This window comes from Fonsecaea multimorphosa, assembly GCF_000836435.1.
Source record: "Fonsecaea multimorphosa CBS 102226 unplaced genomic scaffold supercont1.24, whole genome shotgun sequence".
NCBI classification, from domain to species: Eukaryota; Fungi; Ascomycota; class Eurotiomycetes; order Chaetothyriales; family Herpotrichiellaceae; genus Fonsecaea; species Fonsecaea multimorphosa.
The window spans coordinates 130,159-153,168 of record NW_015971658.1 but is presented as its reverse complement, the minus strand read 5'-3'; the positions used below and the strand labels follow the sequence as shown (position 1 = coordinate 153,168).

Below are 23,010 nucleotides of genomic sequence, written 5' to 3'. Positions count from 1 at the left end.
AATTCGACCTCGTTCGTTTCGCTGCTTCGCTGGACATGAAGCATTGAACATCCCACCACGCTCCGATCCCCGCCATTCTCCAAGCACACAGAACGCCGATCCGACTGTCCTCATTTACATCACTGCGAATTCATTACGCTTCCACCCAGCCCTAGAACCTCGTGCCCGGCACAAATATAAACAAGACACTCAATGCTACCGCCGTTGCCGCAAACATCAAGAATGCAATAGTCGCTCGCGTCAGAAGCAGTCGACGCACAAACGGCTCTCTGACGCGTGACCAGTTCATCCATGTGTATTCACTAAATCCCAGGTAGGCAGCAACGATGTCGAGCTTGTATTGGTAGGAGACGAGGAAGTAGCAGCCGATGGTAAAAGGAAGGATAAGCTAAACGTTTTGGTTAGTGGGTTGAATGACGACGGGCCTAATAGGTGGAATCCTTACCCAGCAGCGAGTGGCCCTCGACCTATCCCGCAGAATCATGTAGTAACCGGCCCAAAACCCGGCCATCAAGCTCGCAAGACCAATAGCGAGCCTGATCAACACGCTCAATGGGACCAGATTTCCCAGGGCTTTGGCCTGCAAAAACCCTGGAAACGCATCCCTCTCCATCGCCTGAAAGACGTAGTCCTTTGCATCGTCAAACACTTCTGGATCATCTCGTCCTTCCTCCTCGATTGCTCGAATGATCCTGTTCAGCATAGTGTCTGGCAAGACAATTTCTCGCTCTGATCCAGGCAAGACAAAAGTGTAGAGGATCTTCTCCGCGCTGGCTTTAATGTCGGCCCTAGCGACACTATGTCCAGGAGAATTCGAGTCCGTTCGCACTTCAGGGGTAGAGTAGGACGGTTGTGGCAGCTCGGACGGCGAGGGTCGGTCGCCGGAAGGACGACTGAGGTTTCTTGAATTTGCTGATCCCAAGCTGTGGGAAGGTGAGTGCTCGGTAGTAGCACCGCCTCCTTCTCTGCTTCGAGGGGGCTTTGGGCCTGCAGCACCAGCACCTCCGTTATCTGATCTTAAGATGGCAGACACTCTTGATTCGTGACCACTCTTTCTTGAGTCTATTCCTTCGCCGAGTTCAAACTGTTCGAGCAACGCCGAAGACCTTTTGCTGGTGGTCTTTTCCATCTCGGGCGTATCGACGAGCATCGACCGGCGCAGTTCTCGGACATAGTGGCGGCACAAGGACATATGTTGAGAGACATCGAGCCTTTGAACAAGTCAACATTGATTCAAGCCTTGAATTCGGGTTGAAAACAAACCAAAAGTCCAGGTAGTCCACCGAGCGTTGCTGGTCACGCATGTAAATGTAGAATGAAAACAAATCAACCGGAGCCAAAGTTCTTCTTCCCAGAACCTCCATCAAAGTGGGCAGTCGGTTGCGGACCTCGACATCCTCACCCCGGCTCGCTGGTTGTGCCATTGCGTTTGTTGACCTTTACGATACGCGCAGGAGACTGCTTCACTCGCGGTGTCGCTTAACGGTCTCGACGGGCAAGGAGTCGCAAAGTCCCTCGAAGTGAGAGTGGTGTATTGCACTCGCTGCACTCCGGTTGCAGCGAACGGACCTTGTCTCTTGGGGTACTTTGTGTCGTCGAGGTGAAGGGGAAGTGACGTGAGGACTAAGTTACGGGGGTCGCGCAGGAGGCTGGTGGATCTGGGATTACATGGTGGACATGATGGGCGAAGTGACGATAGCGAGCGTGTTGAAGTGAGATCAGCCAACGGTGAATGTGTGTACAGGTTCAGCAAGGACTGGACCGTCTGGTCTCTGTCTTGTCTTATCGAAATTGAGGTCGAGGTAATGGTGTACCGTGGGAAAAGCAGGGAAGGTAACTGGCAAGGGAGCGACCTTCAAGTTGGGCAACGAACCTTGAATTGGACGCGGCCGGGGCAACCCCCTGCATCTGCCAGTACAGCATCTGATTGGTTCCCCAGCTGGTCCGAACAATCTTCAGGTCCCCGGAGTTTGTCACCCAGTCTCAGTCTTCGCGAACAGCCACATAAACCACAACAACCTGCACACTGCATGGCAGTTTGTCATTTAACACTAATAATTGTCCGTGGCACCAAGTGCCTACTCGTACGTATTGTCGCTGGTGATTCGGACTTTGCCAATATTCTCTGTGGAACCTATAGGCGTGCCTTATGCGAAGCTCAAGGCACCACTGGACAGTGCTGTTTATCTCTGTCTCATGTCTCCCATAGTCGTGTCTTCAAGGATCAATTTGATAGAACGCCTCTGATGCAGCCTGGGTATCACATCGTATGCAACGAAAAATCAAGCAAGATCATTATGCCATGTCTTCGTCCAGTTCTCATCGCCAACTAAACGCCATCCCCGAGTCACAATGCTAGAGTACAACCACCAATCGTCGTGTAGGTCTGCAGATAACGCGTCAAAAAGTAGGTGCTTACTCTGCAAGGTGCTGCATCAACCATGTCAGCGTGTCGGAACTCCGAAGTATTGTCAGGATATAACCACTCACCGACCACTCCGGGATATTCTTGATCTGTTGCCACATGAACTTTTCCAGCTTGTTCGCACTTTTGGCGTATGGCGTCGTTTCGTTGTTGTAGCGCCGGCAATTGTCGAAGATGAGTTTGGCGTCCTTGATGAAATCTTCCGGCCTAGGATACAGATCGTTTTGTAGTCGTTCTTCCATTGTTGACAGGTCCATCGGCTCTTTGATGACTTCGTAGTAATCGGGGACCTCATCCTTGTTCACCGGCTGGGCAAACGGCCACGCTGCTGTATGGTTCTGCATGTCGTTGAGCAAGTGAAGAAGCTGATTGTAGTTCGGGCCGTGTCGAGGCTGTCGGGAAAGTTCGTCCATCGAAGGAGACCATCCAGACTCTTTGATAGCCGGAATTGACATGGGGTCTATCTCGACGACGCCGTTCTTCCATTGTGCCGGTGGAGGGTGAACAATGTGGGACTTGCTCACGGCTCGGATCTTGGCCATGACTGCCTCCTTCTGCTTCTGAAGCATTCGAGGAGCTTGCAGATAGCGGATCTTGGGCAACATGCTGCATTGCATGATTGTTCCTCCTTCGTAATCTTTGATATATCCCATCCAAATCGACTTCTCCAGGGTGATCTCTTTGGTGAAACCCTGCTTTTTAAAGTAACCAATCGCATAGTTGTCGGCGTAGGTCAAAAAATACATGATCGGCGAGGTAGCCTTGACATAGTCTTTCAAGTGCGCCATCAGATGGGCGCCGTACCCCTTGACCTGCTGATCTGATGAAATGGCGCAAAAGACAATCTCAGCAAACCTTCTCGAGTTGAACGGTCGGTATGTGATACCACCTACCACCTCGAGAGGCTGCTTGACAATTGCGATGGACAGATGTGTTTTATCGTATACCAGACGAGCGATGTAATCCTTGGGCATTTTTGGCAGTTGCTTTTGGAAAATGCATTTCAGTCCAGTCAAGATAATGTTGCTCTCCCTCGAATTGTCATTGTTGACCACCCTGAACTCAATAAATCCTTGTTTCTCTTCAACTACCGCCGGCTTCTCGGGAAAATCGACGGGGGTGGGGGTGATAGGAGGGTCTGTGTCGGACTGCTCAGAGAAGAGATTAGCCTCGATTGTTTTCAAAGCAGGGCGCTCAGCCTGGGAAGGAAAGTGAGAAAGAATGCCGTAGTCTTCAAGGTATGAGAGGGATATGGTTGAATCCGAGGCGGTAGAAATGTTCGACTCGACGCGATACAAGTTATCGTCAGGCGGAAAGGTTCCCACTTGGGGAGGGTTGAAAGGCATAGTGGCGGAGATCTGGGACGGTAGTTGAATTTACCTCTTCGTGCTTGATACCATCTTCCAGTACTGGCGATTCGGTTCTGGCTTTTTTAGAACGTGAAGATGCGGCATCCTCAGATGCCTTCCTCTTAGTATCTGCGTTGTGCACAGTGTTAGTAAGGGTGCACGTATCCCTCTGCCGCACCCAGGGGTGCTCACGTTCACCATTTATAGGCGCCATCGAGGCGATTCCAAAAGCCTGAGTATAGTGAACAATCTCTTATATAAAACGTCGAAAGATGCCGAAGGGTGTTGTCGCAGTCAAGAGCCAGTCATCAGCCACGAAGTCGTGAGGCACCCAAGAGGCGATTCCAGCCGCGGTCGAAGATACTGAGACGATCATTACCTTGGAAGGATTAGCGCGGACCCTCGGAATTGTTTCCCGAAACAGACTCTCTGTGCAGTCGCGTCTTCCTTCCAGGAGACCACCTAGACACCTAGACACCTAGACCACCTTGCATCTGCGGGCGTCTGCTAGCCCTCAAATTTCTACCAGACCATACGCTCGAAGCTGTTCTTGGTGGTACTTGACGGCCTTGTTACCTAGGCACTCACCTCAATGTCGCTCTACGAAGTCTGGCAAGCAGCCGCAGGCAGCCCTTTCCAGCCAACGGTTGGCAAAGAAAGCCAGTTGACCGTAGGACTGTTTCTGTTGCTCATTGGTGAGACTCCTACCTTGTACACGCATTGGGGACTTCTACTGACATGTCAGGGCTGATATTCACTGGACTCTTCGCGTTGAACAAATCTCCTCTTTCGATACCTGTCTTCGGACTCCCTGCCTCCCTGGCATTTGGGTGCGTGCTGGAGGTGGGCTGCTGATTGACACAAATATTGACTTAAGAGTAGGTTCGGCGCGGTCTTCGCGATTTGCGGATTTGGCGTCTATGTCTAAGATTCTGTCGACCATTCCCTACTGCATACTGGGATCAACAACTACCGGGTTTCAACTTGTCTAAAAGTTCATACTCCTAAAATGGCCAGCCCTCCCATCTTCACGGCAATATCTACCTCTGCTAGGCAGTTGTATCTCTTGCTTCGGTGCATTGCTTTCTCTCAGCGCGCCGAGGTCGAGATCACCCAACAAGGAATCAAGTTCTCCGTGGAGGAAGCGCGAGTTGTTCAGGGCCTAACCTTTCTCGACAAGGCTCTGTTCTCGTCGTATAATCTGAGACTCAATGACGAAAATCATTCATTGCCCATCTTTTCAGTCTCTATTGTTGCTCTCCTCGAAACACTCCAAATCTTTGGCATTGCTGAAGCCACTTCCTCAGCTCGCAATCCCTACGGTGGATTTTCATCCTCGTATGGAAACGCCTTCAACACTCCGGCTCTGGCGCTTGGAGGCACATGTCGAATCTCTTACCAAGAGGCTGGCGCACCGCTCACTATCACCATTCAAGAGGGATCAGTCACCACAACATGCGACATGAACACGTACCAAGCTCATGACGATTATGGTGACGATGGCGGTATCCCCTTGGACCGGAACGCGTTGTGTTTGAAAGCAATCATGCGAAGTACTTGGCTGAACGACGCTATTGGAGAGCTCTCGGGTACCAATCCAACTGTTCTTGTAATCAATGCATCAAGCCGTAATGCCCCTTTTTTCTCATTGGAGGGTGAAGGAGGCCCGTTTGGCGACAGCACTGTGAACTTTATGCCTGAATCGAAGCACGAGCCTACTCCCAGCGGACCAAGAGGAAAGAAGCAACCCTTGGTTACGGAAACATTTTCGGTCGTTGCGCCATCTGGAAGCCACGGCAGGGTCTGCCAGAGGTACAAGTTTGACATGATCAAAAGGGCAGGGAGGGTAATGGCCTTTGCCAGCAAAGTCAGCATTCGTCAGGATCAACAAGGGGTACTTAGCCTGCAATTCATGATTGATTTGGGGGACGGTGCCAACGCTGGCCCACGACGAGATGACAGTGCGACCGTCAATGCACCACCTACGCCTGGCAGTGTTGCTTTTGTTGATTTCAGATTTGTTCCCCTTTTGGATGACGAGGAGACCGGGAGTAACGGCGAGCTTGAAGATGAGACGTCTGAAGACCTGGACCTGGAACCAGACAATGAAAGTCCTTGATCGAATTTGTCCACCAATGCTTTCACATGCAATGCCTGGAGCCCTCTCGATCGCCCCTCTTATTTTGCCTCCCACTGTTCACTTTACTTTCAAACACCTTGAGCACATTTCATTCAGCTTTTACCACAAATAGTAGGCCCGACGACAGTGAACCAGTCTCTTATTTGGTCGCACGTACAGTCAGGAACAACATTCTGTCGTTCTGGATGAACATCATTCTCCTCCTTAATATTTTCAGAGCTCCTTCGCCCAGTTCTCGCGCACTTTCGACTGCGCACACGATACATTGTCTGACCACTAGAAGAAAGAGACGATTCGGTAAATGTGCACGGGTCTCGCAAGCCTCATCCCGATTTACGGTTGATATCCTTGATCTGACCACCGAAAGGGTGGTTTTCATTGGCTTCGTTCACTCGACTATTCTCATTCGACCCTCAAATTTTCCTGGATAGCAACAATATGCCCAAGTCAAAAAGACTGACGGCCTCAATTCCGGGATGCTCCGTTCCGGCCGAATATGTTTTCTCCGACGCTGCACTCTTCACACAGAAATGGTGGTCGAATGTAGTGAAGACGGATGCGTTTTGGACGGACCTCGGCAGACACCTTTCCCAAACAGTGATCAAGAAGAGAATCGTGATTGGGATCAACACAGGGACGGAGGGTCACGGCCACTCACAGTCCCAGTCCCCGTCCCAGTCCCAACAGAAGCGGGACCTGTCCACATCTGCTACAGCTAGCAGCCCTGATGTCAGCGGAGAAGGACCGAAAGACGAGCTGGCGAGAGAGGTGGAAGAGCTCCGCGAAATGGCGGCAGAGGCTGGAGACACCGTGATAGGCGAGCGCAAACGCCTCCGCAAACCGAATACCAACGGTAGGGGCGAGTGCTTTTCGTGCGGGAAGCTCTGTTCGTGGTACGAGCTGGATTTCGACGATTCCAGCAGCCCTATCTGCACCGCGTGCATGGATGACAGCCACGCGAAGACGGATAATAACACCACCGTCGAAGTCGAAATGCTGAACGTTCAGCGCGAGGTAGCACACAAATCTGTGGGCAGCAGCCAACCCACCAGGCAACCAGCTACACATGTCACTAAGGTCGTGAATGAAGCGGAGCTGCCTGGTGGGATACCAGGAGGGCGGACGAGCGTCAATTCTAGATCAAGTCATAAGAGGGTTCGTGAAGACAGCCAACCTACCAGGCCAGCCACAAATGTGATCAAAGTGACGGACGATGACGTGGAGCAGCCCGGCGAGATGCGGCGAAAAGGACGGATGAGCACGGCCTCGAAATCACGTCAGAAAAGACCCCATGAAGACAGCGGGCAGATGGTCACGATCCAAGGCTGCGAATTTCTGGTGTACATGGATGAGGTTGGCAAGGCTCAGCTGGTGAAGCTCGAAGAGCAATCGAGCAAGCGGGTCAAGGCGCTGGGCGAGAGATGAAGGGACCCTAGGAGCACATGATAAAAGCAAGGAGGGCTTGAAGGGACAACGAGGCTGCCTGGCAAACAGGGTACCTACCTAGGTAGTCACATCTTGGATATCTTGATATCTGGTCCAAGTGGAAGAATAGTTTTGTGCTATCTGGAGAGGAAGTATTCGAGACAACATGTGAGCTTGGAAGAGGAATTGCTCCTAAGATGTCTTGACCTCGTATTCGACCGTATTGTGCATCTCCGACCATATAATAGGAAGACAGAATCCTTCGCCAGTTGAAGTCCAATATCCTCAAGCATTTCACATACTAAGCCGTCTTCATCATCGTTGTACACCTTTTCCCCCTTTTCCCTTTTTTCTCCTGTAGACATCAACATAAGTGTGTAGAAGGACGTGAAGAGCCGTAGTGTCTGGTCCCGAGCGATGAAGCTTATTCAGGCAGGGATTGTCAGGGTCCATCAGTTTGACAACCATACTAAGGTTGTATGAAGCAAGTCCTGCGAATATATTAGACAAGATCTGTACAGTACTTTTTTTAGTAAACAATTTGTCTCTCACCGGGCAGAGCACACGCGAAATCTTTACACACCGGCCAACTATTCTCGTCTTTCGGAAGTATTGATTCAACGGAAATTCCGGCAGCTCTTATCAGGACTGCCATGCATCGGCGATCAAAGCCGGATGGCCGAATATTCCACCCAAAATGAAGCCGGGTTAAGGCCCGCATGAAGCAACATTTCCCACGATTTCCCTTGGTGATTTCGCGTTCCATGGAGGCACATCGACTGGAGGCCCTCGGACTCTTTCGGACACGTCGGACGGCGCTCTCAGGCAGTTCGCATGCGTTGCGCAGCTATGGACCCCTGAGCCAGGCAGTCTTGGCATTCATGACACAAAGCGAGAAGTCCAGTTTTTCCCAGGCCATTTACCCTGATTTTATACGCAAATGTGCGAATATTATAGTGATTACGAGGTAGCCCACGGCGTGTAAGGTCGTCGATATATTTGAGAAGTCGCTCTTGCTGGGCTCGAGACAGGAGACTGCATTGCTCGCGGTAGTCCTGTCGGGATTGGGTTTGGCCTTTTTTCCGTCTGGACAGCGTTGTTCGATACAATTGGGTAGAACTATCGTCCTTAGTCGATAGAGCAGCGCTCTGAGCTTCCTGAATCCATCTGGTTTGACTGGATTTGATGGATTGGTCGTGGAGATATCGCATGGTGAAGGTTGTGGGTGGACGCGTCTCGAAGGCGCGCATACTGTGTGGGGTGGTGCACGCTGTGGGGAGACCACCTAACGAGGGTCTCCAGGCGGTGCCAAGTTCGTCGGGATCCCTATTGGCCGTGATGGAAAGACCCCGCCCATGAAGAAAAAAAATCAGCATATATATTTTTCAAACTCCAAAAGTTCTCGTAAATTAGTCCCTGGACCCCTGGCGCAACGGTAGCGGTATGTGTACAAACCCTTGTTAGGTAACTTGTTATCACTGATTATTGTGAAGCGTTCGACTCCAGCACTGGTATCGGTATGTTGAATTCGGTCATATCGCCTAAATCTGGCTAATCCCTTCCAGAAAGGTTATCTGTGTACGTATCTCTACCGCCCAAGTGAAAATGCTTCATTCCGCTAATTCGTTTCATTCAGTCAAATCAGGTGGGGTTCATCTTTACTTTTTGCTGCTCTCCTTGTTTCTAGGCTTGATGCGGTACGCCGAATTATATTTTTTTGGCACCCTCTGAAAACGAAGTAGGATTGTGACTCTTCAGGCACAGCATTTCACCAGATTATTCTGAATCTGGTGCCGGAGTGTACGTTGCAGCACAGCCCACACACATCTGCCACTTTCCACAGAACAGATGCTTTGAGAGGCAGGTATAGCCGATCGCTAGGGGCCTGATTAGGCCCCCGGTGTATTTACTCAGCGAGTGCGTGCTGCTCAGCTAAAGGACTCAGTCACAGCTCAGGCTAAAGCGGCCTTCGCTCACCCACTAAGATCAAACCGTATATGGCAGTTAGGTTTTTCATTCTCGAGTAATTGAGGCAGTTATCTTAGGTACTAATGGAGTTTCTCTCAGCGAGCTAGACCACTATCGTTAGGCTACCAATGGAGTCAGCGGGCTCCCTATTGCTGCTGGTAAATCGCTTTACTAAGCGGCCCCGGACTCGGAGTGGACGACGCCCGCCCCTCGACCGGCTAGATGGCCGCGCCACAAAGAAAACATTCAGCCAACGTCATCTAGATTGTTTTGTGGTGGTCGCCCCTCATCGACACTCGTATATACAGCATCAAATCTGTGGGTTGACGAGAATGTCTCCTGCATCATCATCATCATCATCTATTATCCTACGACCCCGACATCCACCACCACCATGGCCGTTGATGCGGATGACGAAGACGCCCGAACGATGGAGCGCATGGCCTCCAACAACCCGGCCATGACGGTGCCGGCCAGCCAGAAGATGCAGGTGGTCTCGCGACCGGACCTCAGCAACCTGCGCTCGCGAAGCAGCACTGCCCACCCTCACTCCGCGAAACACATGCGACGATCTGATCCGTCAGGTGGGGAGGATGCCGAGTCCATCACCCCTAGCAGCATCCTGAAATCCTCGACGTCGTCGCCAGGAGGAGTATCAGCAGATAATATGCGCCCACCGTCCAAATACGACGTCGGCTGGCGGCGCGTAGTCCGCAACCTCTCACCGTCCTGGTTCAGCGTGACCATGGGGACAGGCGTCTGCTCCTTACTCCTCATCGCCATCCCCTTCCCTGCCCGGTGGCTCTACTGGCTTTCCGTGATATTCTTCATCCTCAACACCTGCCTCTTCACCCTGCTCCTCTCCGCCTCCATCCTCCGCTACACGCTGTATCCCGCAATCTGGTCCGTCATGATCGCCGACCCCAACAACTCGTTGTTTCTGGGGACTATCCCCATGGGCTTTGCGACTCTTGTCGAGAGCTGGATCTTTTTGTGTTGTCCGTATTGGGGGTATTGGAGCGTCTGGGTCGCTTGGGTGGCGTGGATGGTTGATTCGGTTGTCGCTATTGCGGTCACGGTGTCGTTGCCGTTTTTGCTCATGAGTCAGAGGGATGCGCAGGGGTTGGAGAGGATCACGGCCGCCCAGTTGTTGCCGATTGCGAGTACCATTGTTGCGTCTGGGGCTGGTGAGTGTGCATTTCCTCCCCTTCGGGAAACCTTGAAGGATCGAAAGCCCCAAGGTGTACCCTTTCTGTTTACTGGGACAGGAGATCTGATGGTGATGGTGCTAACGAATGTCTCCAGGAAGTGAGATCGCCGCCCTGCTAGATTCCCCGGACCACGCCCTGGGCACGTTGATAACCTCGTACGTAATGTGGGGTATGGGTAAGTGCTTTACCATTTCTACGAAATCCTGCGTCGTCGCTGGGAGGGTGGCAAAGGAAGAACCATTCCCACTCCAACTCCCTGCCCCGTCTGCTACTACTCCCTGGTTTCTCCAGTGCTATATGCTAACGGAACCACAAAACCAGCAACGCCCCTCGCCATCACAGTCCTGGTCATGTACTATCAACGCCTAGCCCTGCACAAGCTCCCACCACGCGAAGTCGTCGTCTCCTCATTCCTCCCATTGGGACCCCTGGGCATGGGCGGGTACACGATCATGTACCTAGGCAAAGTCTCCCGTCTCGTCTTCCCGCGCGTCCACTTATTCCAGGACAACCTCGGCCCCCTGGCCGGCGACGTCGTCTACGTGCTCGGCTTCTTCGTGGCGCTCATCATGTGGGGGTTCGGCCTGTGCTGGCTCGTGTTCGCCCTCGCCACCATCTACTCGACCCGTCCGTTCCCCTTCAACATGGGCTGGTGGGGGTTCACCTTCCCCCTGGGTGTGTATGCCCTCTCCACCATGACTTTTGGGGTTGAGATGCCCAGCATGTTCTTCAAGGTCCTTGGTACTATCTTCGGAGTCGCGGTTATACTGCTGTGGTGTGTTGTTGCCGCGGGGACGGCCAGGGGCGCTTGGGGCGGAGAGCTGTTCTATGCGCCGTGTTTGAGGAATTTGCCTAATAAGAGAGACGGTGGTGATGAGAGGGAGAAAGGTGAGGCGATGGTGGATAAGGAGAAATCACCGGGCAATTGAAAAGTTTTGGACAGTTTGTGTACAATATCATTGGTATTTCACGTATATATAGATGGCTACTTGAGCAATGAAAAAAAAAAAGAGTCGTGTCGCTAGCAAAGTCAGGGCCGTCGTGTCTTGGATAATCAGAGAGCCCGGACGCCTCCCTGAGCAGGAGACGACATTTATTGCCACTAATGCTGCCACTATGAGACACTATGGGGGACTGCGACTTTTACACCGGCATCACCAGAGACAAGAAAGCACAAAAGGCGCCAAAGATCAAAGTCGCGACTGCGGTGGCCACGTGTTTCCATTTTGGCTTTCTTTTATCTCAAAAATTAGCCGCCTTCTCAAACGAAAAGCAGGTACCAGCCGAGCATACCGCCGAGTTTTTGTCTGAACAGAGGCTTGAGATGTATTCTCCCAGCATGGGCTAATAGTATAGTGCTTGCTGCCACCACGCGCAGCGACGGTTGGCGTCCGGATCCGTCATGTGCGTGATCCCCGTGACATTGAGGACGGTTTCCTCCGCGTTGGGCCCGTAGAGTGGGAAGAACGGCACTCCCGTCCCATTGGCACTACCGGTCTGGACAAAGTCGACGATATATTTTTGGAGTTCCTGTGCCACGGGGGCCACGACGCCGCTGCCGTTGACGGGCCCGTTGAAGAAAGTATACGGCACGTCCTGGCCGTGCAGCGCGGGGGCGACGGCGAACTGGTACTCGGAGATGTTGGCGCCGTAGGCTTTGCCCATGTAGTTGACGTTGCAGGTGAAGAAGCTCTCCTGGACCATCAGGGTGGCGCGCTCCACGGGGGTGGTGTAGGGCATGGATCCGTCGTACTTGGCCGGGTATAGCGTGTCCAACAGGTGCGAGATTGCAGAGTCTGAAATGTCGGGGAAGCTGACTCTGAGCTGTGTAGTCTCGGCGGCGTTGGTCGTGACCCGCGGATCGGTGAACAGAGGTCCCTCGTTGCTGTTGTGCCCGGCCATGACTTTGACGTTCGACGCAAACTGGCCCCGTGCCAGGAGCCGGCCGGGCTGGTCGGGAACGAAGTTGCCGTCGACCACGGGCCCGTATGTGAAAGCACCGTAGTTTGACATGGAGACTTGCAGAGCATTGGCTGCCATGACCTTTGCAGACGGGAGATTGCGGGCGTCCTCAATCGACGTCACATTCAGCAGGGCCAGGAAGGCCTGCGTCGTGTTTTCCTTCTGGAAGTTGCTCGACACTGGGAGCCAGGCGCCAGATTGAGGGATCGCCTGCTGGAAAGGCACCGACTTCAACCCGCCGTACGCGGTCATCTGGTGAATAACCGATCCGCCGCCAGCAGACTCACCCATGACTGTTACTCGGTTTGGGTCCCCTCCGAACAAATGAATGTTGGTCTGAACCCATTCGAGCGCCAACCTTTGGTCATACAGACCGGCATTGGACACGCCGCCGTCTGCTGCCTCGATGGTAGGTCCAGAAAGCCAGCCAAATGCTCCGAGTCTGTAGTTAAGCTCAACGAAGACGATCCCATCTGAACCGTTGGCCTGACTGGTGTGGATGAGGCCTGAGGGATTGCCAGATCCATCCTTCCAGCCTGCCGTATACCCACCCCCATATATCCTATGAAAGTGTCAGGAGGACAGCAATATAGAGCCATTCAATGACCATAACCATGGTGGAGACATTTCAAAATACATTCAAGTCTCAGAAAACAACGTATTACCACGATACGAACTGAATAACAAGCCAGTACTCACCAGACAAGTACCGGAGCACCTTTGTATCCACTGGTCTTGTTTTGTGCTTTGTCAAAGACAGATTTTGGAGAAAACACGTCGAGAAACAAGCAGTCTTCCTTCATCCTCGGATCAGGCGGAGAAGGCTTTGGCGGGTTGGCTTGGAGCTGAGCCACAACTGCACTGTAGTTAAACGGTTTTCCTTCCGCAAAGTCGGTGGTATACACTTCCGCGATGGCAAGCCAGTCTGGGTCCGCTTGAGGGCAGATTGCGCCAACACTGCCATCTGATACCGTCGTGTTGCGACCCGTCGGAGGCACAGGAGCGGCAAAACGGAGTTTACCCAATGGTGGTTGGGCGTAGCGGATGTTGCTGAAGTTGTAGACTTGACCTGTAGCCTGTGATCAACGTAGCCGGCTCAGTCAACTCGCAGCTTGTTAGATGGTGGGAAGGAAGCATACGTTGAAGGATGACGCTTGCTGTATTTGGTAACCCAAGTCGACCTGAGGCAAGCTCTGCGCGCTGACCATAGCCCATAGACCCCAGAAGCTGGAACAAAGCCAGGCAAGGGCGAAAGTTGAAGGTTTCATCGCTTTGAAGCTTCTGGTGAAAGGGTGATGGGTCGAGAGTGTCCAAAATTGTTCAGAGGCGGGAGGCAGTGGAGAGATAGGTGCTTTGCAGGAAGCCGCCCCATGACGTTCTTATAGCCAGGTTTTCCTGGCCGAGTAGACACAGAAACATCCTTCCATGCGAGTTGATAGCTAGGCACACCTCCGTGTAACTGACCCGGTCTGCGTGGGGTTCCCTGGCAGGATTCGAAACTGGTTATTGAGCAGGAACTGCACGCGAAATGGTCTCGGCAGTTGGGTGTAACTCCGAACGACGCATCATTGACACACTGTATTCGGGCTTCGATCTGAGAACGGATAGCGCGGCGCGGGCAATGTCTGCTGCAACTGCCAGATGGCATACTTGTGGAGGCGAGCGAGATATACCCCGCGTTAGTGGAGTTGTTTTGAGATCCATCTCCAGACGAAACTGGGGAGTATCGGGGCTCTCAGACATGGAGTCCGCCATCCTAGACCGTAGGTAGTCAAGACGGTGTGCCGCACAATCGGCTTGATTGATGGGTTTCGTCCGGGTACCGGGAATGCATTAGCCATGCATGGCTGGCACTAGGAGCTAATGACGCTGGCGTAAATTGAGGAGGTGAGTGTTTGCAACTGAGGTCGTCGAAGGCCGTTGAGTTATCTTTGATAAACTGAAAGAGCAACGCGGCTGAAACGAACTCTCTCGTGTATGCTGACAGGCTCGCTTCTTGCATAAATCGATCGGTAGAGTAGAGGGCTAACACAAAAGTAAAGGTTGGATGCATGGATCCATAAATCGACCCACAGCGAAGAAGCACAGCAAAGCATGGCAAAGCTTGGTCAGCCAAGGCTAGTAGATCCTGGGGTTATGCTTTATATAGAAGGAGGAGACGGCGACGCGGGATGCTGTAGGTGGCTGACAGAAACAAGCTGGGGACGAATGACACGACTGCCTCGTCGACATCTGCTCGGTACCGAGGGAGTCAAAATGCGGAGTAGGTGGTCGGCCGCTATGCATCAAAAGAGGTAGAAGGCCGATTCGTCGTCCTTCTCAAACTTCCTCTTCCGGACAGAGCTTCATTGTTGTTCGTATGGAGGAAGGAAGATGTAGACTTTTTGTAAAGGTGCCGAACTCGAACATGAGTGGTGCAGTCACTCACTAGTCATCTTGGTTTCCAGCAGACTTACCTGGTGGCAGATAGAGCACAATAGACCCAAAGCTCAGGACGCGGAAGAGTCGAGGCTTTTGTGTAACCTGTCCGCCGAAGATTCATAGCTGAAGAAAGGATTTCGTCTGGAAGAAGAGGAGATGCATATAATATACCGAGTAGGTAGTGTTCTGGCTGTCACGTTCGTCGAGTGAGACACTAAAACCCGAAGTAGATTTGGTGTTCCGCGGATTCTGGGGGGCCTGATGGAGCGCCTTCTGCGCTCCTCTATAAGACCGGCAGTTAGTCGTGCATCAAGAGCTCCAAGCGAGGTGTCCGCGGTGTTGTATAGATTCCCAAACCCTCTCGGTCAGTTCGCAGGAGTATCTGGGAGGACATCACAGCCACCAATTCAAGACCAGTCAGAAATCGATGCTGTCATTTTGTATATTTAATATAATTTGAGTGGGTTGAATCACACGCCTCCCGTCGGGTGCGTGGGATCAATCCATTTCACTCCTTCTGGGTTCTCCACGGGCACGACGTCAGGCAGATTCACCGCAATAGCCTCGCCGTCGCTTCTCATCAACACACACTCCAGCTCTTCGTCTTCCTTCGCGTTGATCTCCTGGTGTGGCACGTAAGGAGGCACGTATATGAAATCCCCCGGCCCAGCCTCGGCGGTGTATTCCAACCTGTCGCCCCACCGCATTCGTGCCTTGCCTTTGACCACGTAGATGACGCTCTCCAAATGACCGTGGTGGTGGGCGCCGGTTTTGGCATTGGGGTGAATCTTGACGGTCCCTGCCCACAGCTTTTGCGCTCCTGTTCTCGCGGTGGTTATAGCGGCGGCTCGACTCATTCCCGGGGTCTGAGCCGTATTGGCGTCGAGGCTGTCTCCAGGAATGACCCGGACACCGCTTTCCCTCCATCCATCCGGAGGCTGGTCGCTTGATGAGGTGGCCTGGAAAAGATGAGCTGGTCCAGAGTGGGAGTGGGAGTGATCGTGTGAATGGCCATGAGAGTGAGAGTGGGAGTGCTGCTCGGACATCTCCACGACGTTTGCTTTGTTCTTTCCTTTTGGATGATTTTCGTCGCAACAGGACTGCCAGAGGGTCTTTCGAAGCGCCTAGGTTCCTTTCCAAACCTTTTTGTTCGGCCTTTGATGAATCAGAGAGAACTTAACAGCTGCGGGAAATGCTGCCAATCTTTTGCAATGGTGATGTGCGTATGGTCTGATCGCTCAACTGAGGATTGGAGAAGGAGCGAGAGTTTGTTTTGATGTTCCTCCGATAGTCCGATGTCGCCATAATTTCGTGTCTCTGGCTGTGTAGACCACAGTACGCCTATGGAAACGTACGGGGATGCTTTTGCCCATACGTGTAGTCCAGCCGCAGAAACCGTCGACGTCAGGTTCTGAAGCCTCGCTCCTTTCTCCATCAGCTCGATATGCCCACCTGACCGCGGTTGACTGGCTCGCAAACGGGTGTAGGACATCGATTGACAGTGCTGGCTTCTCTGGAGAGGCTGACCCAGATCTCGGGCAGAAATGTGTCTCCCTCGACTGTCACATACGGCCCTCCCCGTTCTGACGACCCTGATCGGCTCTGGAGCTCTCATTGTCGGCTTATGGAGCTTCATATCTCCAGAATCAGCGGCAGCAGCCTTCGGGGGCTACATGGTACGGGCAATGGAGGCGTCATCGAGTCCGTCAAAGGCCGATAGCTCGAGACATATGGTATACATCTATCCCCATGGCATCCGCAACCTTGCCCTAGGGCTATCGATCCTGGCTCTTACGGCGTATTGGCAATTTGGGCGATGGAGCCGGAGCTCGGCCGTCGTTCGATTGACAGTGCAAAGATGCCTGGGTATTGTCATCACCGCAAACGCGTTGACACCGATCGTGGATGCGGGGGTGAATCTGTGGGCTGCAGAGGAAGGTAAAGAAGGGGACGTCGACAGGAATGCTGCGCGGTTGCACGCGACGAGGTCGGTCTTTTGGATAGTAGGTGGTCTCTGGTGCTTGTTCGGATGAGGGTTCGTGTTGATTTGTTCTGCAATTCATCAATTCTTTGTGTATGTGCGAAGGTGTCAGCTTACCGCCGTGAGGACGACTCTGATTTCGTCCTGGGCATGCTGCTCATCAAAAGCTCATTTCAGTCCCAAGAATACATCAGTGTTTTTTATGTAGCATCCTCTTCCTGTTGCAGCGGTGTTGTTGACTTTAGCCCCAACTGAAGGATCCGCTGTGAGAAGGGAAGAAGCTTGCCTGCATGGCAGACGTTGCCTAGCGAACTCGGCATCGCAAGCATCGGTGGAGGGCAGTGCTTTCTGTCCTGGCGAGCTTTCGAACGGGCAGGGGGACCGGGTTGTTCACTGTGGCGGAGGCCAAGGCAGCGAGTCTCAACACGACATTACCGTCGGTCGCTATGAGCACAACAACAATCCCCCCACTGCCTCGCATACACCCACCACCGCTCTTACAGTACTGGACACCTGCTCTTCTCCAAAGTTGAGCATCAAGCTCAAGCGATAATGAAAAGCTTTCCAAGAAACAACCTAGAGACACAGTTTGTGTGCAGTAAGTAGGAACAACGGCAAAGACAAGGAAAGGGAGTTGCGGAGTTGCCATGTTGAACTGAGGACCCGGCCTGGCGACAAGGCCTTCCAACCAACCCACCTCCAGTCCAGGTTGCCAGGCCAGGATCTGGTGTGACCAGAGCCCGAAACAAAGAAAGAAAAGTGCCCAGAAGAAAGAAACAAGGAGGGCAAGCAAAACAAAGAGAAAAAAGAGAGTGGGAAGTAGTACACACACGCCCTGCTGGACTGAAGGCACCTCAGTATTTGCCGGACTTACCTTGGGCAACTCGAGGAAAGGAAAAGAGGAAAAGAAAGAAGAAGAAGAATTCGAGAACCGAGGGAATTGATATAGTCGGCGATGAGGGCCTACCCTTGGCGAAGGTTGATCTAGCCTAGGTTTTGTTGGGTCCGGCAGATGAAGACTGGGAGTACTGAAGAGGCGAAAAGTGAATCTCTATTGATGCTGATGGGATCATAGGATGGCTGATTCCTCAGGCTTGATCAGTGGTGAAATAATTGATCCCAAAGCCCTGACGGTGATCCCTTCAACGCTACAGCCTCGTCAGAAACATCCGCTACTGGATCATTCTGCGGCCTTGTGCTGGAACTTGGGCCAAAATCAGACAGAAAAATGTTCATTCGTACAGTCAAGGGTAGAAATAGCCCAACACTCTGAAAGCGAACTCGAAGAGGCCCTCACAACTGGTTTCCTTCGCACAAAACAAGCGCCATTGTCGCTGCCACCATCGCATTCCCAAAGAGTTTACTCCTTTCCGGTTTTTCAGTCCCATGATAGTTCTTGATTACATTTTTCAGACAATTCCATCTTCGCTAGACCCAAATACTATCCCCACAATTTGTCACATTAAAGTCGCACCCTAACCCTGCGTCCTCTCCCAAAGCCCGAAGCTGCCCGAGAATCACGTCTCCTGGCGCCGGGCCATCCATCAACGTGTCCTTCACATGAATAATATGTACCGTCACACCTTTCAGTGGTTCGGGAAGCTTTTCCCGCTGGTAGTTTGCTGAGCCGGGCAACGAAGATGATCGCTGGTGATTCTGAGCAGTCGACGTTGTTGCCGCAGGGGGGAGGGGATCATTCAAAGTTTGGACAGGTACAGATGTCGAGTCCGCTTGGAAGGTGACATTGCGTCCGCGCCCTGGAGTAGGTGGAAGATTTACCTGGTCGCTTTCTCGCGGCTCGTGTGAACGCTTTCGGCGGGTCGACGAGACCGATCGGTTTCCTACGTATCCGCTGGAAATAGCTTGAGGCGAAGGTAAGCCACTAAAACTGGCGCGTGCCAGTTCCGGCGTAACAGCTAGATCTCCATTCACGGCCCGTTTTCGTTTGCGTTTCAGCTCTGACGGTGTCGGTGGCTGTCGCATCATCAAATTCGGTACCGATGAGGCTCCAACGGGCCGACTAGGTGTTGGCCCATCAGAGGTTGTGTCGGTGACGACGCCGTCGTTGGAGGCCTTCTGTTTTCGCCGATTGATGACACAATTTGCCAGGAATGTGAGCTCTGCAACCAGATGTCTTGGGCACAGGTGCCCATAGAGATCCTCGTTGCGCACGCTGTCATCATATGAACATTCGATGAAGATGCCTCTGAGCATTCCACTGGCAACTTTGCTTGCCGCATCATCCCAGACGATGTGGTTGCGAGGCGATAAACTGACCGAATCGGGTTCGACATCGCCAAAGATCAGCAGCTCATTCCCCGTCTCATCGTTGCGAATAAAGAACGCAGAACTTGTGACAGGCTCAAATAGATGGCTGTTGTCGAAAGCGTTCGAGGCGAGAGGCCCGCCAGGTGTCACTGGACCAGCAGACATCTGAATTTGCCCGGGAGGATAGGCACCGGCATTTTGCGATTGCTGTTGAGCGACCGCGGCAAAATAGCCATGATCGTCTGATATCCGCGACAACCTTCTAGATGGAAAGTTGTAGTCGGGCGGGTACCCGAAAGAGTCGCCGTGCTGAAAGGACGCGCTGTGCTGCCTTCTGTGGCATTTACCGTGGCTTATGCTCCAGCACTTGGTAGCCAACCCGTCGCAGACATTGACATAACCCCGAGATTCGCCCAGTCCTAGACGAGGATTTCCACCCTCAATCAGTCGTCTATAGGTCACGAAGCCAACTCCATTCCCCTCGTCTGACAAGTTTGGCCAAAGCCAGTCATTGAATATGTGATTCTTGATAGCTTCAATGGTTGATGGTAAAGCCACAATCGCTTTCGCCTCTCTCCCATATTCAAGCGCCGGAGTGTTTATTGCCATGCCCGAGAGATGGTCCAAGTGCGGATGCGTGATGAGAAAACCGTGGAGAATTTCGCGGAAGATGTACAGTGCATTGGCCTTCGCACTGATATTGGGAAAGTGAAGGCCTGCAAAAGGGCCATTTTCCAACAGGTGCGAGTATCCTTTTGCCGGTACTTTCTCAGACGTCAAAGGCATTTCTCTCTGGAGGATGCGGATGATGCTGGACAAGTGTGCACCAGCATCCACCGCGATCATAGAGCTCTTGCGCCATTCCGACTGGGGTGCCCTCACCAACAACCCTGTGATGTTGTCTTCGCGAGGTCCGCCTGTAGATCCCTAAGCCAACGGTCAGCCTATGAGACATTTTTCCATAGTGTAGGCGCCTGCGGAGAGGAAACGACCGGCGAGCCATCGCAAGCCACGAGTGAATGTTGTAGACAGACATAACCTCACTTACCAACACAATCACCTGGAACGAAGCGTCCTCCTTGTTGCCCAGTTCGCGAGGCTCCGGGCCTGCGTCGCGCGAGACATGATTTCCTCGCATGGAGGACCTTTTGACTTCGTCTTTCCACACAAGCCTTTGTTTGAATGTCTGCCGCGTCCCGCTCTTGAGCCGCTGTGGCGCGCTCCACAATGCCTTTGTTCTCTGTCCGCAACTTCCCAAGATTTCGGTCTGGTCTGGGGTTGCTCGATGTTTCGGGAGAGGTCTCGGGTAGCTGCTTCAAACTGGAGCCGAGACAGCGCGGGACACGGGTGGAGTGAGGACAAAGATCAGCTGGACCAGCTGATGGGCGAGAATCTTGGAGGGAAAAGAGTCCTGGCGATTTGTGAATGTCGACTTGTCAATTAGTCGAGAGGCATCTCATTGTACCGAAGGAGGTTACGAGCGTTGGAATGTGAAGCATCAACCTCCAATGCAGGCATTGTCCAAGGAGGTATGTTCCAAAGACAGCCAGACCTTCGGATCGCAGGATCAAGGTAATAATGATAAGGATAGACGGATGTTACAGCCCGGAAACGAACGATATGCAAAAGTCAAATACCTGGTAAGGGGGAAAAAGCATGTTCATTGCAATAGTTCAGCTGTCAACGTCTTGCATCCCGCATTTGGGGGAGAGATGAAGATTCGTGAGTGGCTGCCATGACGCGGTGTTTGGAGAGGGCAGAGACAGAGCAGTTCTGAGCTGACCCCCTTACAGATACCATAGCCCCTCGGATAAGTTTTAGAACAAACTGAATACGAGATGAATGCATACCAAACGCGCAGGCGGCCTCAACGGTCGGGAGATCCCTAATCAAGAAGGCATATCCTATCGATTGGCCAGTGGGTAGCCAGCATCGTCTATCCAGACTCCAGAAAGCTGTCATCCCGTTGCATGACGAATTTCTTTCATAATCACGCATCCAGCTCCGGTCTGGGTGCCGGTATCTGATTCTGGGTGGGTATGGGTGCCACCTGTGGTACCTGTTCTTTGCGTTCTTTCATAAGCAAAACCTGGATTGAAAGGTCAGCCCTGGAGGAACAATGCTCTCTTTGAACCGAGCCCATCTACTGGAAACAGAATCATGCTAATCATATTTACACTCATGGTCGTAATGGATGTTTTATATTCATGCTCAGGGGTATCTCGTCATGTATGGCTGGGTCCTGCCGCTTCGCCCACAGCTGCATCGTAGGTGGGAATGGGTGGTCCTCCTGTCCGATCACGCAACAATTCTTGCCTTTCGTCCTCGTCGCCGTCACCACTCGACCTTCGACTCTCCGGGGGACTGCTATACTCGGGGGGTGGAATAATCTGCTGTCCGGCAGGCGTGTTCTCCACAGGCTGATCTTGTATATCTCCAAAATCCAGCAGCGCGTTGCCCTGGCTGGGAAGATCTTGTGTCGGTACATGCGCCAGTTGCGCTAATGATATATCCGTGGCTGACCGGACAGGCCCAGGATTGCCGGCTGGGAGACCAAGCCTTGCCAGACCACTGCGTGTTCTCGAGTGTCCAGGCTCATATGTCGACTGCCGTGGTCCTTCTCTTCCGGTCTCGAGCAGGATGCTACCTTGCTCGCTGCCATAAGGTGGAGGAGGAGCGAGACTTCCCGTCATTGGTGCCAATCCCCATTTCTTGACATTCGCCTCGATGAACACAAACCCCATCTGACCAAAATTCACATGCACGTGGCAGGGTCCATTGGCGCCCACAGTTGGAAAGAAGTTCTGGGTCTTCAAGTTGTGTGCAATCTCATCCAGTTTCTTGCCATTGCGTGTGAAGAATATGCTCCCGGTTCGAGGTCGGTATCCTACCCCAATCACATCTCCTTGTACATAAGGCGGACCATATGTGCTTGCGGAAAAAGGTTGGTTGTAGCGTCGATGTCCCGTGGAAAGATACGCCACCGATGTTTTATGGAAACCTGATCGGTTAGCACATAGAATTCCAGCGGCTCCTGGAAAAGACGATGAACTTACCCGGCAACCTAAACAGAGGGTATGGTTTTGTGGTCATCCCAATACTGATCAGGCTATTCTCTGGCTTGTCGTATATCTTTGCCTCCCAATAGTACACTTCGTTTTGCTTGGGCACCGGCAAATTGCTCTGTACACTGCACTCTGAATCGAAAAACTCGATTTCGGTCCTCGCTTCGACAAAACAATTGGCGATTTCCAGTTCCGGTTCGAATTCCCATGCAGAGACGCCTTTCTCTTGGATCGCTAAGAACTGCGATAGCGATATATCAGTTTGTACAGATTCTGGCGGATTCGCTTGTATAAATGCTGTGTCGCCGTTAGAACTCGAATGAGCATGACCGGTGTATAATGTGATTGACCCGTACCTTTTGCCCTTAGATACTCGGTCCTTTGCAACTCGTCCATCGTCTCCAAGGCCTCGGCCTCTTCCTGCGCAAAGGCTTGCTCATCGTCAAACTCGCCGGGCCGGCCTATCCGGTCTAACAGAATACGGCCACGAGAGGTATATTTGAAGAAAAAGAAAATCGCAAGAACAAGCACTGCAACACCGGCGGAACCAAACGCAGACAATAACCCGATAAGAATGCCACGGCCAGTTGCGCCGCCATCACTGATATTTATGACAATCGAGGTAGGTGAGCCATCGTGATGGGGTCTGAAAGGAAGTGAAGGGCCTTCTCGCCAGCCATCGTGCTCGGCGAAGGACGATGAGAAGGGAACGGAGGTCGGATCGGAGTGTAATGGCGCGGTGGACGGATGGAGGGAGGTTTGAAAGGTCATCGTGAGTCTGTCATGTTGTAGCGG

The 23,010-nt window shown here is 52.5% G+C and overlaps 11 protein-coding genes across 11 annotated transcripts; 5 read left to right on the top strand and 6 right to left on the bottom strand.

Annotated features, from left to right (window-relative positions):
* Positions 1-151: 151 nt before the first annotated feature.
* Z520_09455 (uncharacterized protein) lies at positions 152-1,424 on the bottom strand (the record flags this gene model as incomplete). Its single annotated transcript, XM_016779949.1, has 3 exons — positions 152-388; positions 446-1,211; positions 1,264-1,424. The coding sequence occupies 3 exons, from the start codon at positions 1,422-1,424 to the stop codon at positions 152-154; spliced, it is 1,164 nt and encodes a 387-aa protein (XP_016628888.1).
* Positions 1,425-2,415: 991 nt separating this feature from the next.
* On the bottom strand, positions 2,416-3,771 carry Z520_09454 (uncharacterized protein; the record flags this gene model as incomplete). Its single annotated transcript, XM_016779948.1, has 1 exon — positions 2,416-3,771. One exon carries the CDS (start codon positions 3,769-3,771, stop codon positions 2,416-2,418), a length of 1,356 nt encoding a protein of 451 aa, XP_016628887.1.
* Positions 3,772-4,366: 595 nt separating this feature from the next.
* Z520_09453 (uncharacterized protein) lies at positions 4,367-4,702 on the top strand (the record flags this gene model as incomplete). Its single annotated transcript, XM_016779947.1, has 3 exons — positions 4,367-4,469; positions 4,520-4,604; positions 4,657-4,702. 3 exons carry the CDS (start codon positions 4,367-4,369, stop codon positions 4,700-4,702), a joined length of 234 nt encoding a protein of 77 aa, XP_016628886.1.
* An 81-nt stretch (positions 4,703-4,783) lies between these two features.
* Positions 4,784-5,893, top strand: Z520_09452 (uncharacterized protein; the record flags this gene model as incomplete). The annotated part of the gene is made up of 1 exon (XM_016779946.1): positions 4,784-5,893. One exon carries the CDS (start codon positions 4,784-4,786, stop codon positions 5,891-5,893), a length of 1,110 nt encoding a protein of 369 aa, XP_016628885.1.
* A 459-nt stretch (positions 5,894-6,352) lies between these two features.
* Positions 6,353-7,339, top strand: Z520_09451 (uncharacterized protein; the record flags this gene model as incomplete). The annotated part of the gene is made up of 1 exon (XM_016779945.1): positions 6,353-7,339. One exon carries the CDS (start codon positions 6,353-6,355, stop codon positions 7,337-7,339), a length of 987 nt encoding a protein of 328 aa, XP_016628884.1.
* A 2,362-nt stretch (positions 7,340-9,701) lies between these two features.
* Z520_09450 (uncharacterized protein) lies at positions 9,702-11,447 on the top strand (the record flags this gene model as incomplete). The annotated part of the gene is made up of 3 exons (XM_016779944.1): positions 9,702-10,494; positions 10,613-10,693; positions 10,840-11,447. 3 exons carry the CDS (start codon positions 9,702-9,704, stop codon positions 11,445-11,447), a joined length of 1,482 nt encoding a protein of 493 aa, XP_016628883.1.
* Positions 11,448-11,862: 415 nt separating this feature from the next.
* Z520_09449 (uncharacterized protein) lies at positions 11,863-13,748 on the bottom strand (the record flags this gene model as incomplete). The annotated part of the gene is made up of 3 exons (XM_016779943.1): positions 11,863-13,042; positions 13,180-13,556; positions 13,620-13,748. The coding sequence occupies 3 exons, from the start codon at positions 13,746-13,748 to the stop codon at positions 11,863-11,865; spliced, it is 1,686 nt and encodes a 561-aa protein (XP_016628882.1).
* Positions 13,749-15,371: 1,623 nt separating this feature from the next.
* On the bottom strand, positions 15,372-15,947 carry Z520_09448 (uncharacterized protein; the record flags this gene model as incomplete). The annotated part of the gene is made up of 1 exon (XM_016779942.1): positions 15,372-15,947. The coding sequence occupies one exon, from the start codon at positions 15,945-15,947 to the stop codon at positions 15,372-15,374; it is 576 nt and encodes a 191-aa protein (XP_016628881.1).
* A 498-nt stretch (positions 15,948-16,445) lies between these two features.
* On the top strand, positions 16,446-16,934 carry Z520_09447 (uncharacterized protein; the record flags this gene model as incomplete). Its single annotated transcript, XM_016779941.1, has 1 exon — positions 16,446-16,934. The coding sequence occupies one exon, from the start codon at positions 16,446-16,448 to the stop codon at positions 16,932-16,934; it is 489 nt and encodes a 162-aa protein (XP_016628880.1).
* Positions 16,935-18,310: 1,376 nt separating this feature from the next.
* Z520_09446 (uncharacterized protein) lies at positions 18,311-20,288 on the bottom strand (the record flags this gene model as incomplete). Its single annotated transcript, XM_016779940.1, has 2 exons — positions 18,311-20,077; positions 20,199-20,288. 2 exons carry the CDS (start codon positions 20,286-20,288, stop codon positions 18,311-18,313), a joined length of 1,857 nt encoding a protein of 618 aa, XP_016628879.1.
* A 1,087-nt stretch (positions 20,289-21,375) lies between these two features.
* Positions 21,376-22,986, bottom strand: Z520_09445 (uncharacterized protein; the record flags this gene model as incomplete). The annotated part of the gene is made up of 3 exons (XM_016779939.1): positions 21,376-22,151; positions 22,207-22,512; positions 22,572-22,986. The coding sequence occupies 3 exons, from the start codon at positions 22,984-22,986 to the stop codon at positions 21,376-21,378; spliced, it is 1,497 nt and encodes a 498-aa protein (XP_016628878.1).
* Positions 22,987-23,010: the final 24 nt, after the last annotated feature.